The sequence below is a fragment of the Mus musculus genome, chromosome 13 (assembly GCF_000001635.26).
Source record: "Mus musculus strain C57BL/6J chromosome 13, GRCm38.p6 C57BL/6J".
In the NCBI taxonomy this organism is placed as follows: Eukaryota; Metazoa; Chordata; class Mammalia; order Rodentia; family Muridae; genus Mus; species Mus musculus.
In genome coordinates, this window is record NC_000079.6 from 31,911,688 (window position 1) to 31,931,116 (window position 19,429).

The window sequence follows — 19,429 nt, forward strand, 5'->3', positions numbered from 1 at the left end:
AGGATGAGGAGCCTAAGAGGGAGGCTTAAAAAAAATAAACAGTGATTTAGAGATATAAACTATTTATAAAATCAAGTAGTGGGAAGGCCAGAGAATAATTCAGAAGAGGAAGCATTATAATCGGGCACTACTGAGTATTTCAACCACCATGGTCATGTAGTTGTGAAAACAGTACGTGGCAGGATGTTAAAATTGCAAAGGACCTTCCAGAACCAGCAGCCTAACTTCTTTTACAGGGCTAGCAGTGCCGGAAGAGACGAGCTAGCCCATAATCAGGTCTCTATGCCGTCCCTGACCCCAGCTCTCACCAGTCAAAGGAAGGAACAAAAGCAAGCAGGAGTGGAGGGGGCATGAGAACTTTAAGGTCACAGGATCAGGACCTGAGCCATCGGCTGACCACCACCAGGGCTGGGGTGAGGCATAGCACAGAGGGATCTCATTTCCTGCCCTAAGAGCCAAGTGTGAGAAGGTGGTGAGAACAGCGGTATAGGGAAGGGGAGTTTCAGGACAAAAGGCCAGCACACAAGAGCTTTACCCAGGTACTTAGAGACAGAGTGGAGGGGCGCTCTGACTGCTACTTACACAAGTCCTCGGATGACAGATCAGATTCCTGAGGTCTGGAAAGTGTTACATACCATTATTCTAAACAAGGCTATGAGATAGAGCAAGCAATTATAGGCCATTTAGCTTAACATCATTTACAGAAAAATATTAGGAAAAGTTTATGGGGGGCAGAGGGGACAACTCGACAAGCATATGGTAATTTGATTAGGAACAGGCCACATGCTGTCACTGGAGAAAAGCTTTAGCTGGCTTGCTGGGCTTCTTTGAAGTTATTGCCTTCTCAGTTCTATATATTAATCCATGTATTTTCCCCTCTCAATATATATAGTCATTAGAGATGAATTTAAGATGTCTAAATAAAACAAAACCAATCATACTCAAGGACATGAAAACACAATGGGAGGAAAATGAATGTTAAAGAGTAATGATATCGTGAGAGAAAAATGCTAATAAATGGCAGAGAGCAAAGTTTAAACCATTTTTTTTTAAAGAAAAATACTTTAATTTTGGTCCTTCTTTTCATTTCCTAAATTTCTCTGAAAGAAAAAAAAAAGGAAAAAGAAAAACGTACTTTAGTTTGTGTGAAACTGAAAACAAAGCAAAATACCTTTTGTGTGTGTGTGTGTGTGTGTGTGTGTGTGTGTGCACAAGCGCACACTGATACAGTTAAAAAGTGGCACAAGAGGAGGGATGCTAGATTAATATCTCCTTTTGGAATTTTTCAGCTTAAAAGTTTTCAAAAAAGACATCTTTATGGTTCTATAAGTATTAGGTTAATATCAATACTCATATTTCTCTTATATGTCTCCACCACTGAACAGCTACTGAATGTTAAGAAAAAATGAAAACCAAAAAAGAACAAAATATATACACTTTATATAACTTAACAGATACACATGTTCACATGAGTATACACACACACACACACACACACACACACACACACACACACACACACACAGAGTTTTTGGGTTGTGACAGTCTACTTTCTTCAAGTCTGGATTCTAGTGATTGACCACAGCTGCACATCTACTACATTTATTGGGGGCAAGTCAGTCTTATTTACCATTGCATTATCAGGGTCTAAAAGCACAGCATAAACTTTAGGGAATGAATAAATAAGAAATGAATGTAGGCATGGTATTAGATATTTATTGCTTGACAGATTCTATAAATGACTCCTTTCATCCTCAAATAATTCTTAGAAAGGAATTCTCTAATCAATCCTATTTTTAACAGTGAGGAAACAGAAGCATTGAGAAATTAAGTAAGGAACTTGCCTAAGGTTATATATACATCTTATAACTGACAGGTACTAAATGGAAACACTCTGACTTAAAGCCCACATTTAAATACAATACTTTTTCCCAGAAATAAACACACTGGGACTGCAGAGATGGTTCTGTGATTAGCAATACTTATGTGATTAGCAATACTTATTCTTCCAAAAGAATCTGGGTTTGACTCCTAGGACCCAGGTTGTAGCTCATAAGTGAGTGTAATTCCTATTCCAGGGGACTCTTCTTTGCCTTCTGACCTTCATGGACATCTTGGGGTATATGTACATTCAAACTAAACACCCAAATATAAAAAGTAAAAATATTAAAGACAGAAATGAGAGTATTGTGTAATAAATCTGTATATTACTAAGTACATGTAAAGAAATTATACTTAAGGCAGTAATGTTTTATTTTATTTTATTTTACATGTCTATGGATGGAAAATGGCGCATTGTACATATAGACAAGGGCTTTACCACTGAGCTATGATTCAGCTTAAAGCAGGAGTCTCAAGTGTCACACAAGTCAGGTTTCAATATTGCCATCACCAAATTCTCTGGAGCTCAGGGGCAACGGGAAGTGGACAGCTTAATTTATCAGGAAGCAAAACTCCTCAGCACCCAAAGGAGCCATAAAGACTCATAGGTAGAGTATAAAAGATATGGCGCCATTCAGCTCTAATCACAAATTGGAGTCCTTGATACAGAAGAAAAACCTTCTATACCCTTCATGCTAATACAAAAGCAAGGTTTAAGGTTTCGTAGTATTGCAATCTGTGAGGAGAATAACCATTGGCACACGTGGATATATCTGTGTCCTATAGGTTCATCAGGGGCCTCTTAGGTTAATATCTACCTTTGCTGAGGAAAATGCCTTGTCAGATCAGACCACAGCTAATTTAGAAAAACAACAACATAAAACTCTTATTTTATGTTTGTCTTGCTCTAAGATATCATTGTTCTAATATATGATGTGTATGTATGTCCTTATTACGTCTTGTTTTAAATTTTTTCTTGATGTTATTTTTTTCTTTGATCATTCTAGAACCAATTCCATAGAAGATATAGTTTATGCTTTTAAAAATAGAATGAATACATTGAAACTTTAGTTAATTATTTGGGAGTGTAGTGATTGAACCTAGGGCCTTATGAATGCTAGACAAGAATTTATAGTGAGGCTGCACTATACCCTCAGCCCTAGGTTATGCTTTGCCTTTGAGTACCTGTATATGATGGAGATCTTGAAGGACAGATGATCAAATCTGATGAAAACAAACTTTTACAAGTTTGCTAACTTGTGAAAAGAATCCCAAGAAACCTAACAAGAAGCCTTTGGGACATGGATAGATGGAACTCTGAGAAGAAAGGACTATGTTTGGACAGAAGAAGCACTATTCTCCCTTTTCTTCTCAGAGTAAGCTCATTTCATGTCTCCACTGGGTCTAGCTGCCAGCCTTTGAGGGACCTAGTGTTTCTCAAGGTTCAGAGGAAATGACTTCTACGGCTGACAGGGCTCCCATTTGGAAAAAGCTTGTTTATAATATAGTCACCTTTCAACTGGAAGAACACTGTCACCCTGGAGGCAACTCCACAGAAAGCCTGTCACTTCAGGTTGATCCAAGTTTCAGAGAACTTGCTTTGAGGAATGGGGTTAAAAGTTTAGTTTCACTATGCAAGGAAAGCATGCCCAACTGAATATTAAGGTGAAGTGTGGGGAACGAAGCAAATGCAGCCTAGAGGCTTGAAAAGACGAAACACAGAGCAGGATCTATAATCTGGTAGTGATGAGAATCTGTGGGGAGAGTCAGCCAAGGGAAAGGGGGCAGCAAGCGTGCATATGAAACCAGACACCACTCTACATTCACACAATGCTGGTGTCAACAGAGTTGCAGAACAGGTATGATGATAGCATTTGAATGAACAAAGGATGGGATGGGAGGGATGCAGTGGGGCAGGAATTGGTGGGGATTCAAGAACAGTCTTGTTAGAGGGTCCTCTTCCTTTTCTCTGCCTTCTTTTGTTCTGGTCCTTATCAATGCCACACCTTGCCTAAATTAGAATGACAGACACGCTATTCTTAATGACTTGCTCTTAAAATTATTCTGGTATCAGAGACAGAGGCATGCTTAAGCTGTTGTGAGAACACAAGCTTTAGCTGGCATGGTAAAGTTTTTTACTTTGAAGTAACCATCTTTAATAGTGAGAACAGAAATTTGTCCGTGTATATGACTTGTAAAGAGTTTCAGAGAAATGAGGCCCTTGCAGCCCTTGGCCATGCCAAGGGAGTGAGTGCAGAGGGCCGGCAGTCTAGAGGAGGTCCTTGCTGTGTCAGCAGCAGCATGGCTAGTCTCTTCCTCCCCCAGGGACAGGCACATCCTCTCATAGGCACACCCACTCACCATTAGCTAAGAACAATCACTCTCTGTGTCACAGCCTGGCCACGCCCGTGGAGGGGGGGGTAATGCAGGACTGAATGGCCTACCTCTCCCAAGCCACTGTTCACTTCCTTTGTGTGGATTCTTTCTCTGTGTTAGAGGCAAACTTGAGTATGGCCTTCGGGGGTTGGGGAGGGGGAGAGGGTAGCAAGGAGGGGCATAGAACATCACATTTCGAAGGATGGCTAATGAGCGTACATTTTACTTTCAATCTGTCTTCACTGACTTTTCCCAGAGAAAACAGGTTCTAAAGGTGCCATTCCACAGCCACTCACTGGACACACCTTGACCTTTTCTCTCTGAAGACACCTTGTGCCATTATCTTTAATACTCCATTTTAAACACCTTTAGTTTTGTCATCATGAATATGGATCACGTCAAAGCAGTGCTATCAAATTAGAAAAGGAAAATGTTTCCTACTAACAGTGTACACCACTGACATTAACAATCTACTTCTCTTTTTAAAAAATTGTTGCATATATGTGTATGCATATTGTCTGGCACATGCCTGTGGAAGGCAGAGGATGACTTCTAGAAGTTAGTCCTCTCTTCCCACCCTTTGGATCCTGGGGGATAAAATTCAGGTCATCAGCGTTGGCAGCAAGTACCTTTACCCACTGGGCCACTTCCCTGGCTCCTAAATTATTTCTTAGTATTGAAACTTATGTATTTAGAAAGTTCTCTGTCTATTGACCAGTCAGTCACTATTAAACAACCATCTTGTTCTTCCTTTGTCTTTTTCCTCCTCCCCAAAGTTCCTATCCTCAAAGAAGTTAGAATCTGGCAAAGGAAGGAAAACACAAAAACAAATGATTCTAACAGGTCTTACAGCAGTGGCTCTCAAACTGTGGGTCATGACCCCTTTTGGGGTCAAATGGCCCTTTCATAGGGGTCACCTAGGACCATAGTCAAACACACATTTTTACATTACAATTCATCACAGTAGCAAAATTATGGTTATGAAGTAGCAACAAAAATAATTCCAGGATTGGGGTCACTACAATGTGAGGAGATGCACCAAAGAGTCACAGCTTTAGGGAGACTGAGAGCCAATGTCCTAGAGTGTTCAGGGTAATGACAAAGACAGGAGAAATGTTAGTGGCAGTAGAACATTGGTTAGAAAAGGATCCATGAAGAGGATGCTGTCTGAGCTGAGCCTTACAGGGTAGGGGAGCACTTTCATGAGTGGTGTGACTCATGTGACTATATATGAGCAGGCTAGTCGGCATATGTGGGAGAGTATGCACACACAGTGAACAAGAGACAGGAGGCTGGGAAAAATGGCCTCTGGCTCTAAAATCCCTACATACAGGTCTAGGGATTGGTAAAGCAGACATCTTATGGGTATCAAGGATTATTCTGCAAGCCAGACCAATGAGATGAGATTTGTCCAAGCTATGATCTCCATTTCTGGAATCAGTATTTTCCTGGGTGTATTTTATTCTTGTTTTTCTTTATACAGCAATAGATTTTTGTGGTGAGAATGGTATCTCAAACTTAATTCTCTGTATTCTCACTTGGGAAGTGCCCTGTGGAGTATGCCAGAGAGGCGTATTAGAGAGCTTTGAAGGTTGGCAGCAGGCATTCCAGGAGGGAATTTTCCCAGCCAGCTGGCCAAGGGTGGCCACACTTTGGGTGGTGAGGGAGTCCTTACCACTTCAGTCGGTCGGTAGTATTTCAGATCCACAGTCACGTGAACTTTGCCGGTCTCTTTACATCTGCCCACTTCATTTTCATTCTTTCCTTCCCACCTGCAAAGAAGACAAACAATCAATTCTTAATTGCTTAGTAGCATGTGGCCATACTGTGATGCTCAGGATGGCTTGCCAGTCTTCTCCCAGCAGGAGGGCATAAGCACATTAACAGCAGGGGCAGGCCCGCCCTAAACCTTGTTATTAGAGCAATTGTGGCTTTCAAAACTTTCTGTATTTGTTTGAAAGGAAGTTTAACCCCCCACCCTGCTTCCTTTTAAAGAATATCAAGATGAATTCAAAACTGCGACTTTAGACATAAATAGATTGTGGGGGGAACTGAATAACTTTTAGGGATCTCAAAGAATTTTTATACTTTAAAAATTATTCTTTTTAGACATTTATTATGAATTAATTTTTGTCATTTACCCACCCTTTTCTTTCATATGTTAGGCACAGTTAGTAGGAGTCCATGGCACCCCATTCGGTGATAAGTTCTGTACCTTGCTGGCTCTATAGTTCATCCCTGCATTATGTCCTTGTGAAGGAGGCCTCACCACCTCACCACAGATAATGAAGCCTCACCAAATCATACAACTAATTGTTCATTTCCTGTCCTCTAGCAAGATTTCCCCTGACTCAGCTGGGATGTTCCTAGACTGGAGCTTGCCTCACTAAATATCTGCAGTTGACAACGATCAGGAGCCACTATGACCCTCCAGGGGTACACTGAGTGGGCTGCATAAGAGGCTCCTAGGCTTCAAGAGCTTCTCATGGGAAACTCTACTAATCTGCTTTATGTTCTTATTTTTCACTAAATGGAACTAGATTGGGGCCTGGTGGCTGGGGTCTGAATCAGGAGGGTCTTAAATTCAAGGGCAATATAGTGACCTCTCCATCTCTGAAGAAAGAAGACAAGAGAAAGTTCCTGATTTGCTGTTGACCTTGGGATTTCTATAATCTAATACCCCAATAAAAGAATATATGATGTGGTTTAAGTTATTTTCACAAAAAATATTTCTTTGGCAAGGAAAGAAAAGAAATGAGAAATCTGACTAATGTTTGGCTTCGGTGCTTATCCTTAGAATGAGTTTGCTTTATCAGCTGGGACTCAACGCAGGGCAATTTTGTGTGCTCCTCACATCACTGACCGAAAGGATCAAAGGGAAGAACAGAACAGTCAATGGTTACTTGACTATGTCACAGATTACTCTGAAAAATGAACTTTAAATACTGAAGAATGTTATATATCAAGACAGGTTGAATACAGTCTAGGCTCACAAACTTTATTTTTGATGAATTATATGAATATTTTATCAAGTCACCTCTGCCAAGAGATAAACTTGGCAGCAGAGGGGAACTATTTGTCTCTTGAGGAAACACTCAGTTTGCTGGTTTGTGATTTTCCTAGTGGGCTCAAGGCAGATACACAGAAAATAGTAATAGGACACTATGTTGAACTATATAAATTATATAAGCAGTCATGTCCTGTGAATTTTATCTTGATCAACTAAGACAGAAAGAAGCATTTGGTAATCTACTAGTTAGGCTTAACATTTTAATGCTGAATAGATTGTCAGACAAGTAACACAAAGCAGACAATTTCAAAGCATCTTTTGTCTGCATTTCATACTGTAGAAAGAGACCCAGTCCTAACTGTCCTAGATACCTCTACGACAGGATCTCTAGCTGAGCCAAAGGGTTAACAGAAACATTTTCTTTTCCCTTTGTAGCTAAGCATTTAATATATGACAAGCAAACTGACTTACTATATACACACAGATTTCACACACTGTACACACACATACACACACACACACACAAACACACATAGATATAAACTCTCATACTCAATACCCCCTGCTCCTTACCACACACACAAAATACAAATACACACAACACACTAACTACATAAATACATGCACACTTAAAAAGATCCCCCCACTGCCCTCTCCCCACCTTTAAACTCCTAAATCCTTGGTAAGGCCTCCAGACAGATTGCCATTTGGTCACAGAAAGAAATGAGGGCAGACAAAAAGCTTCAGCCCTATAGACTGCAAACCTGTTTGTAAGAACCCAGAGTGTAAACACTCTGAGCACTATACTTTACATACACTATGCTACATATCCTTCCTTTCTACCCTTCCTTCTTCTACATATCTTCCCCTGACCCTGTTTCTTCCACATCACTATCTTTTCTTCCAAACCACCCTTTCATTCTGTAAAACCTTTTCTCAAGGGCAGAAAAAGCAGCCAAGGTCAGAGCTGTTCCTGTGATTCAGTGGATCTGGCCATGGCCATCTTTTACAGTCACAAAAGAAAACATTTTTATTCCTTTTACATTTATTTACTTACCGTGTGTGTATCTATATCGGTGTGTGGCACTCTGGTGAAATTTTGAGTTTGTTCTCTGTTTCCACCATGTGGATTCTAGGGATCAAACTCAGGCCATTAGGTTTGGAGGCAAGCACCTTTCCCGGATGATCCACCTTGCTGGCCAGCATTTCATTCTTATTTATAATTGATTGTTATAAACAAGAGTTTAGAATTGACTACTGTTTTTCATGGTTGGTTTGCTATCACAGCAAATAGTTGAGATTTGTAACACTAGCTAAAAGGGGAAGGCTCCTCCCCACCGCAGGGGCTTATTAAATGCAAAGGCAGATTTAGGGTTACAATGTGTTTGGCACATGTGGTCCAAGTACCTAAGAAGCCTTTTTTTTGTGGCTATCTGAGCACTATCTTCTGGTCTTCGATCCTGTAAACTGTTTATTACAGTCAAATAGACTATTTTGCCCTCTATAATTGATTCAGCCATACTGAAGAAGCAAATAGAGCCATGAAATGGGTCATAGCAGAACAAGTTCAAAGAAACCACCTTCTCACCTGCACTAGATCTTCATGAGGGCAGTAAGCAAAAGTTTCAGCCAAGGGTCAAAATCATTCAGTTACAATACAAGAAACACTTGTGTTAATATGTGAACCGTCATAGCTAACTTGTCGTACCAAGTGAAGTTGTAACTCAAAGCAGAACTTCAGTGTCAATCAAATGACCATGTCTTAACAGGGACTACAGGATTCAGCTAGTTAACAGGAATTACTACTTACTAATTTAGATTGGCAGCTCCTTAGGCAAGGATCCTGTATAATTCAATTCTAAAACTTACTTTTTGGAGGAACAACACAATCACTCCAATGAATGAGGTCCTATTAATCTATTTCCTTCAGTGGTAAAGCCACTGGCAAGGTACTCATTCTCCTGTAAACAAATGGTTATCCATGTTCCAGTAAGTGGCCCTAGTGAAAACTATTGAGCCTCCTCCCCTCTCTGATACACAGACACACAGACACACAGACACACACACACACACACACACACACACACACACACACGACAAATAGGAGAGACTAGATAGGAAGAGGAAGGGGGGTCAGTAGGAGTGTCAGAGGAACAAGAAAAAGTAATGAGGCTGAATATAATAAAAAAAAATTGCACAGTACAAGTATATAAAAATGCCACAATGAAGCCTATTATTATATAATTATGTATAATAGGTGCTAAAACCAAACATTAAAAAACTACTAACTTATGAGGCTAGGAATTTCTTGTGGCTCAGGGTACAGCACTTGCATTTCATGTTCAAGGTCCTGGCTTTCATCCCCAGCACAATAAGAAAAGAAATCTAGTCATCCAAAAGTCCTGTTGAGGTAACAAGAGCAAGGCCAACCAAGAAATCAATTTCAGGACAATTGCACCTGATGACTTGAGAGGCAACACTTTTCTTAGTAACTGAAATGTCCCAGAAACTCAATATTTATTCCTCAGACATGAAGGAGGAGTCAGTGCCTAGTTTAGGAAATGATACAAGAGGGGGTCCTGGAAGACTGGCCAGCATCTGAAGAGGAACAATAACAGGATATTTCACTTGGTCTTCAGGTTCCTTTCAAAATTAACAAATTCACAAGTACTGAAAGAACAGGGAAGAGACTAGAAGACTCAAATTTCAGAAGTTATGAGACATGAGGATGAATGTTGAAGACTCAGTTGGAGCCACAGGGGGCCACCTGAGAATGGATCTGTTTGCATTTGCAGAAACCCCAGCATGCTCAGGGAGAGCAGCTAGCCCCTCATCTCCTCATGTTTTCCCACTGGGCAACGGCCTCACCCAGCTGGATGAAGAAGGTCACTGGCCTGAAGGTCACAGATCCAGGAAAGGGGAGGGTCTAGACACTGAAAATGGAGGAAATTTAGTGAATGCTGAGGACTGAGATTCTTGTCCATATTCCAGCAGATGGCAGTCAGGTCTACTTCCTTCCATGGAGTAGACTAAGAGAGCGTCCTATGGGCATCAGACTTTATACCTCAATGGCCATGTCAGGCCACCTCATAGTGACATACACAACTATAGGTAAGTTCTAACTATGTCTTCAAAGTTCCCATTTAGCTTCTTAATCCTCATTTTCAAATGTAACAGAAAGCCAAGGATTACTAGACCAGGTAAGTGAGAAAAACCACATATTTTGAGGAAGGCTGAGCAACAAAACAAAAGAAAAAACTATGACAAAGCAAGCAAGAAAATAAACAGAAAACACTTGGAGTAAATAGAATGAGCAGAAAAGAATTAAGAAAAAAACTAAACTAAACCTTCACACATACTACCATTCATATACTCAGGGACATAGTAAAGCTAGCAAACACATAGTAAAAACTACTATATTTAAAAAAAAAATATAGGGCTGGAGAGATGGCTTAGCAGTTAAGAACACTGACTGTTCTTCCTGAGGTCATGAATTCAATTCCCAGCAACCAGATGGTGGCTCATAACCACCTGTGATGGGATCTGATTCCCTCTTCTGGTGTGTCTGAAGATAGCAATGGTATACTCATATACATAAAATAATTAAATCTTTAAAAGAAAAAGTACAAAATTTCTTGAAACACAAGAAATTTTAAAACTTGAATAAGAAAACAAGGAACTCAAAATTGAAGATTTTGAAGACAAAATTGAAGATCTCTCCTAAAAAATAGTACAAAAACGTATAGACATAAGATAAGAAAATTCAACAGAAGCCAGTATAATAAATTTCCAGTTCGATAGTGCATAAGAAATGGGACATGCTAAATTATCATAGGGAAGAAGGAAGTTAAGAGAATTTCAAAACTGTATAGGGGAGTAGTATAATACGATTTCTGGGAAGAAAATATAGAAAATCAGAACAAAGTGAATTATCTTAAAATAAATTGATCAGAGCAGAAGCACATGCATTTGTAGACAGAGAGTGACCACATCATAGGCGGGTCTAGACCCCGCCTGACATGAACTCTCACATTTCTGAATAAAGAAACAAAGCCAGGAGTCAGACTGCTCCTGGAGGCTCAGCTTAACACTGCAAATACAAGGGTAATAGAGGAGTGCTTCCAAAGTTCTGAACTAAAATTATTCCTACTCTGGAAGCAGTGAGTGTATGATGCTAATTCTGAGACACACTAGAGGATATTTTGATATATACCTGGAGTTTTGTCAGCAAATAGGGGTTCCAACTTAAGAGAAAAGCTGTGAGCTTATTAGATGTGTGTGCAGAAGTCTATGAATGTTGATCTTCTTGCCAGTCCAGACTGAGTCAGACCAAGTTTCTGTTTGAGAAAAACATGGCAAACAGGCTAACACGGGTGATCTGAAAACCTTAATAGGTAATTTAGAAAGCGAGTACAATGTTTAGGGTAAAGTTAGTGATAAATACATAGAAAATGAACCAAAAGGACAAAATACATCTAAGATGAGTATGATAAGCAAATGATAATTGGTCATAAAAGCAAAACTGGTCATATTTTTCTGAAGGTTTTAGTCATGAAAAGAGAGTATTGAGTTAACAAAAAATTAAACAATAGAGTAGTAAGAAAATGAAGGTTTGGGGCATATGTAGGAAGAGAAAACAATGCTGACATGTTGGACAAGAAAAGCCAACAGATAAATGCCTAAAAGGGGGAAAACCAAGACCCGGAATCACATCATTTAGAAGCACAGGTGTAAATGGAAAGATATTCCATATGAGAAAGAAAGAAAAGTAGAATGGAGTAAATAACTAAATCAAGACTATTTACCAGAGTAGAACAAGACACATTTCCAACACAAAATGCTGAGAGTTCCTAATAACACAAGAGGCTGGCTGAGAAGATGGGGGGGGGGTATGAATTGTGACAATTTTTGGAAAAGAATGGAGATTAAATTATGTGCTTAAAACAACAACAACAACAAAAACAACTAACAGTTTGTAAGTTGAAGTAAGAAATGGAGTAAGAAAATCATAAATAATGAGCTTGACAAGGCTTGGGCCATGATAGGCCAGCTCTTCCTGGCAGTCCTTTTCCATGGCATATGAAGACATTCTGAAATGATCAATGAGGGACTTCATCCTGTCCTAGTCAGAAATTTTCGCCAGGTATAGGCTTTCTGACTCCTCCTAGGTCTTCTGAAATTTTGCCTTTGACAAGGGGTAGGCTAATGTCTTTGGAGGCATCAACATGCTGGCAGCTATAGCACCTGAGGAAACATCTTGCAGGCAGGAGGCTGAGTTTGTAAGAAGCCTGGGGAGGAGTTGCCTGTAAGAGGCAGGCCAATGGTACAGTGTGACCTTAGAGATCTAGCAGCAATATCCCATGTCAATGGCCAGAAATGAAGGAGAATGAGGGACTAATAGAAACATTGTTGGCACAGGATGTTGAAGTTTTGAAATGAAGTAGAAAAGGGACTCTGGGCTGCCTATTGTCAAAGTAGAGGGCAAGGGGAGGAAGAACAGTGTGGGTTAGAGGGGTTCAGGCCCAGTATCCTGGGGATGTCAGGGGGAGGGCAGAAGGAGAGCTTGATTCCAGAGAGAAGAGAGGGGAGTGACCAGACCTAGCCGTAGCCTGCCCCTGATGTTAGAAAACAGTACTTGTCTTCTTGGCCCTTTGTAGATACCGGCTTATCAGCCACATACACTCTTTCTCATTGATGCTGAAATAGAGAACAGCCTTCCTTATCCCTCCTCAGAATTCTCCCATGACATTAAAGATAATAATCTCCCATAAGGGGTTCTGGCAGCAAGAAGTCCAGCTGTTTATGTTGTGGTTAGTGAACAATAACGACAAAATGTAAAATTTAAATCAGCCTGAATATACAAGGTGCTCCCTAACTGTTAACAGTTATCCTGCTATTGTATTAGGCCCTTAAGAATGTTAACTGTTACGTTCTGCCACCTATCAGACACCTGAACTTGGTTAAACAGCACAAAGAAGTCCTGAGGGCTGAATGATATATGGGAGCCACAAGGACAAGGGGCATTGAAACCAAGACAGCAAGGCCAGGGCTTGGGGTGGGGCATCAGCTTGGACTCAGGTGCCTTTCCTCCTGTGGCTAGCAAAGATGATGGGGCTAGTGCCCTATGAGAAGGGCACTTGTGTGTGTGTGTGTGTGTGTGTGTGTGTGAGAATAGGTCATGCCTAACATTTTTAATAAAGATGTTCCATTCTTTCCTCATCCTTTATCAGTATGACTGAGACACTGCTGAAGAGGGAAACTGCACTTTCAAATCACCTTTTCTTATGCTTTATCTCCAGGAAATACATCAGACTGCTTTGTATGAAAAGATGTGGGTGCCTATAGAGCGAATGGCAAGTGATGAAAAGAACAAGACGGCAGGGATGATTCTCCTCAGCTGAAACTTGCAGGCAGAGAATTCTGAGTGCTTCTGCCCCGAATTGGCAGGACTGCTGACCATACTGTGAGGTTTGCTTTACTTTACTTATTTTCTTTTATTTGGCTGGGGTGTCACTACCCACACCAAGGGGAAAAGGTAGAATTATTATGCTTCACAAGAAGCAGAATGTCAATCTTCCTGCAGGTCTGGGGGAGGAATGCCTCTCACCCCAGCATGGCCTGTAGTGACCTCTATACACATCTGCCTTCCTCTCATCTCTACAAATCTGTGCTCCAGTCACTCTGTTAAGCCAGGTACTAGACCTGAGATCTGCCTTTCAGGAGCTTAGAGTTTACTGCCACACAATCCCCTGAGTGAATGATGGCTGCAGACAGACAGGATACTGTTAAGGCCCAGAAGAGGCAGAGCTGCTGAGCTGAGGGTGTTGGCAAAGGAAAATGTCTGAGCTAAGAGCAGAGAGCTGAGTGGGCAGTAGTTGGGGAAGAGAGGGGATTGTAGGAGTCATAGCTCTTTGTGTGCCCATGTGGTCAAGCTGGTCCACCCAGCTCACCAGCTTGCCTGGCAAACACAGTTTATTGGCATATGTTGTGGTGCATTTCTCATGGGACCCACCCACCTAGGCTGCTTTCCCTCCTCTCAACTACCATCCAGATCTCCCATTTGGGTAAGAGTTGGATTCAGTCTGTCCTTCTGCACACATCTGTCTCATCTTGATCATGCTGCTATGACTTCAGGATTGATGTAGGTCATTTGCAAAAGGCCATATCAGTATGTTCATATTTATAAATTTTGTGTTCGTATTAACTGTTACCCAATCATTAAGGACAAAAAATATCTTCTGATTATGTTGAGCTTGTCTTTGAAAAAAATGAGGAGAACAAAGACATAGTCACTGAGCATCTACATGTGGTAGGTATGTGCTGGGAGTCAGGTGCATAACAGCTACTTTAGGACCTACTAGATTCTAGGTTAAAAGCTAGAAGCAATCTGCTACCTACTGATCTGAAGCAACTGTACAGGGACTAGAATTAGGGTTGCCTATGCAGAGCACCTATCACATACAGCTCAAACCAGACCTTAGATACACCAGTGATCCAAAGACTGTATCACATTTTAATGGATTAAAACTCCAAGAATCTTAGAAGTTCTTAGAACTAAGCAACAACAGCATTTAGACTCTTTGGGGAGGAGATAGGACACGGTGGGGGGTGGTGGAGGAGGGGCGCAGGGGAAGCAAAAGAGGAGAGAGGAAGGTGAAAGGAAGGGGATGGGATGGGAACTGTCTTAAATGAGAGCTTGGAGGTTAAGTGAACGTTAAATAGAGCAGGCACATTTGGAGGCACGCATCTCTGTAGACTCTAGAATGTTCAGAACTAGCAGTTCTACCTAGAGATAGTTCCTAGTTCTAACAGCAGCTTCTGAGTCACCGGGGATGAGTGAGAGGGACTGGATTTCTGCCATGGAGGCCCACACTCAACTGGATTAGACAGTACACAGCAAAGGTTTGGCAAGCTGCTGAAGTGGGATCCAAGCTCCCAGAGAGCTCCGAGACCGATGGTCTAAAAGACACCTTTGAAGGCACCCAGGGAAATGCAGAGCCACAGGGATTCTCCCATATGCCCTAGGCAGAGAGCCCTTGAAAGCCACTGTTCATCAATAACTAATGGCTGAAAAGGTTGTTCTTTAAAATGCAAATGAACAGTCACAGGCCCAGTAAACTTAAGGAATAGTTCATAGTAGCAACCTGGACATGGGGCACTAGACTTGCAACTGGAACTTTCATGCATTGGCCTGCTTCCTTTATACATCCTTATACAACTCCGGGGTCATTCTCTATAGGATGGTGTCTAGAAGTTCTGTCTACAAGGAACACTGTCTCACATGTGTAAGCACACAACAGAACTTCTTAACCTAGGAGGATATGAGAAATGGATTATTTTTTAATCATACAATGATTTTTTCCCTGTTGCTTTCTACTGACAATCTAAATTGAACACATCTTTATTCCCAACAGCAGATATAGATTTTCACACACTACCGTTATCCTTATTTCCAGAACAAAAACAAAAACAAACAAACAATCCCGCCCCCCACACCAATTAACAAGAGAAAACTAGGCAGGTATTTGCTTTTTATCCTATCATTTCAGTTGCAGGAGAGAAGTGTCTCCTTTCCCTGTTACTTAGTAATAGATTGACATGAAAGTAAACAAAACAAAACAAAAACAAAAACAAAAAATCACAGTAAACAGAGCCCCTATTATGCAACCTTCCTCCTGTAATACTCCTAGAAGAACATAGGTCCTTCCATAAGGTTCCCAATACAAATGTCTACATAAAAATATAAGCATCATAAATTTTACCAGGATATGCTATAGTAACTCAAGCTCAAATTACTGTCATGTTTTCTAATAGGTTCAAAGCAAAAATTACTCATATGGTAATATGCATGTAATTCTAGTGTATGGACAGTGGTATGGCTTGAATCATACCTCCTCCTCAAGTTTATTTTTCCAATGCTTGCTTACCAGCTGTAAGCATTATCTTGGGAGGTCTAGGACATTTAGGGAGGTTGGGTCTACATGAAGGATGTAGGTTACTGATGGTAGGATCTGTGGTACGTTATTTATCCCTGGTCACATCCTGCTTTGTTTTCTGCTTTCAGGCTCACCATTAAATTAACAGCTATCTTCTGTCAAATTCTCCTGCTATTATAATGTTCTGATCAAGTACATGGCCCAAGAGGGCATGGCTGGAACCTTTTGAAACTATGAACCCAAATAAATCCTTACTTCTTTATTTCCATTAGGTAATTTATCACAGCAATGAAATAAGTAATTAATACAGAGCACCTATTTGCAAATCCTTTTCAGTGAACATTAGCATGTACGTTTTTTTTTTTTCTTTTTTTTTTTTGAGACAGGGTTTCTCTGTATAGTCCTGTCTGTCCTGGAACTCATCTGTAGATCAGGCTGGCCTCGAACTCAGAAATCCACCTGCCTCTGCCTCCCAAGTGCTGGGATTAAAGGTGTGCACCACCACCGCCCAGCTTGTATGTTTTCATAAACAGTAGAATAACTGGGAAGAGACAACAGATCTCAAAACAGTTAAGTAAGAATGTTCCAGGTACTGATTGTTGTACCTGATAAGGAAGAGTCATGTACGATCAGATTGCAGAAAGATTCAAGACTCTAAGGAAACTATAAGCATGGGAGGCACAGAAGGCAAATACTCTGACAAAGGCTTTTCAGCTAATGGTAGCACTGCAGAAGCTAGAACCTTTGGCTATTAGCCTATGTCTGATCGAACCCTGCTGATTCTGTCTTTTGAGTCAATCCCATTCCTCTTTCTCCATGCCTGAAGTTGAATCCAAATTCTTTTTTTTTAATTTTTCTTTCTTTTTTTTATTAATATTTTTTATTACATATTTTCCTCAATTACATTTCCAATGCTATCCCAAAAGTCCCCCATACCCTCCCCCCCCACCACTTCCCTACCCACCCATTCCCATTTTTTTGGCCCTGGCATTCCCCTGTACTGGGGCATATACAGTTTGCGTGTCCAATGGGCCTCTCTTTCCAGTGATGGCCGACTAGGCCATCTTTTGATACATATGCAGCTAGAGTCAAGAGCTCCGGGGTACTGGTTAGTTCATAATGTTGTTCCACCTATAGGGTTGCAGATCCCTTTAGCTCCTTGGGTACTTTCTCTAGCTCCTCCATTGGGAGCCCTGTGATCCATCCAATAGCTGACTGTGAGCATCCACTTCAAATTCTTATTTCCCCTTCTTTTCAGTATAGCAGCTTGCATGCCTCTAGGGAGGTAGCATTATGGCTGCCTGCAAGCTCAACACTATGCCTGGGTGAATCATGCTAATCATGAGCATAGAGAAATCAGAGTAATGATGAGCAAGGCTGGAAGGACCCAGGCTGGCTTTCGGGAACACCCATTTGTACTCAACTGAATATTTATAGAATGCCTATCATGGTAGCTGTTGTGAGCATTGAGGTTATGAGACAGATGCTGATACCGTGCAGTTCCTCCCACCTGCAGAACCAAGAGGGCAAGGAGGAGCTGAGCAACTTTGGAGAGGTGTTGAGGTTTAGGAGACTTGCTTCTAGGAAGTCTAGAAGCACTTGAGAGCACTTCTAGAGCACTTAAGATTAAACTACTCAAGGAAAATTGCCCTTCCAAAGCCTTTTAGGTCTTACTTTACCAGAATTGTAGCACTTGAAAGCCCTCAAAGCAAGTGCAGCTTCTTTGTTCTCTCATATTCAGCTGTCTTAGATGTGTGTAAGCCTAGCACTGCTGCCTGGTCTGTCAGTAACATGGCTAAGTCTTTCACAAACTCAGATGCACTCTACAAAATTATAAAAGAATATGTCAGGAAGAATGGGAAATGCAAGTAACTCGGAGTGTCTCTGTGGTGGCTGTATGTGTGCATGCACTTGTGTGAGTGAATGTGTATATATGTGCGGATATGTGGTATATTATGTTTGTGTATGTGTGCATATGTATGTGTGCATGTGTGTATATATGTGTATGTGCAAGCATGTGTTTATATATTTGTGTATGAATGTGTGATGTACATGTATATATGTGCATGAGTGTGGTATATGTGTATATATATGTGTGTGTGTGAGCATAGCATGTGCATATGTATGTAATGTGTATATGTCTCTGTATGTGTGTGTGTGTGTGTGTGTGTGTGTGTGTGTGTGTGTGTGTGTGTGTGTAAGTAGTGCTAAGTATCTAACTTAGGGCTTTAAATTCTAGAAAAGCACTTTACCTACCAGTGCTTAGCAATAGCCCACTAAGGGTGCCACTTAAACCAGAAATTGTACAGTTGGGTCCCAGCTCTTCCACTTTTAGTGAGAAGGACACTGAACCTCTTGCCTAGTTTTTCTCCTCATTTAAACAGTTAGTTCTGGAACTAACCTGTATACTCATGCAGCTTTTGTCTATCTAACACCTTTCTTTAGAAACAGTACCCTGCTACTGGCAACGATTCTGTTCCCCTCCCATCTAACTATTTACTCTCCATGGTGCTGTCCATCACAGACTTCCTTCCCTGACCACAGGAGGAAGCCTGGGATCCAGCCTCACACTTCGGCTATGGAGACCAGTGTGCTGATGATCACAAGACACACCTATCCTTTTCAGTCATCATTCCAGTCATTAACAGCAGATTCTGCAAGAGAGCTTAAGCTTGGTTGGGCACTGATAGATACTATTAGCCTTTACCTCTCTTTACCTCACCTCTGTGGTAGACCCTTAGTAACACCCTGTTGTAGCTAGGAAAACAGACAGGGAGGAAAAAATAGCTGCCCTAGAAAGTCATCAATCTGGGATTCCGTCCCAGGAAAGTGACACTGTGCCTGGCCTGCAACCATAGTATTATAGCACATGTGTGCAGATAGGGATGAGTGCTTTTAGATGGAACTGATTAGGCCATGAGATAAACTAAGTACCCTTGGGAGAAAGAAATGCATATAGCAGTCTCCCTAACCCTTCACACCCTAAGTCTACTGAAAAAGCCTGCAGTCAGAGTGCACTGAACTCAGAATACTGTTTTGTCCTACACACACACACACACACACACACACACACACACACACACACACACACACCTATGATAAGGTTTGAAAGGCGCAACAAGAAATTGACAAGTATTGAATGAAACAGAACACACATAATGGTATTCTATAATAACATTACTTGTATTACCACTCTTGAGTTTTAGAGCCATTATTAAGCAAAAAA

At 41.0% G+C, this 19,429-nt stretch overlaps 1 protein-coding gene across 2 annotated transcripts in view; it reads right to left on the reverse strand.

Moving 5' to 3' along the window:
* The window catches only part of Gmds (GDP-mannose 4, 6-dehydratase), a 519,180-nt gene that overhangs the window by 92,105 nt on the left and 407,646 nt on the right, over positions 1 to 19,429 (reverse strand). For both annotated transcript variants that reach the window (XM_006516656.3, NM_146041.2), the window contains one exon: positions 5,933 to 6,029. In XM_006516656.3, the coding sequence (XP_006516719.1) occupies positions 5,933 to 6,029 (97 nt within the window). The remainder of the gene's footprint in view (positions 1 to 5,932; positions 6,030 to 19,429) is intronic.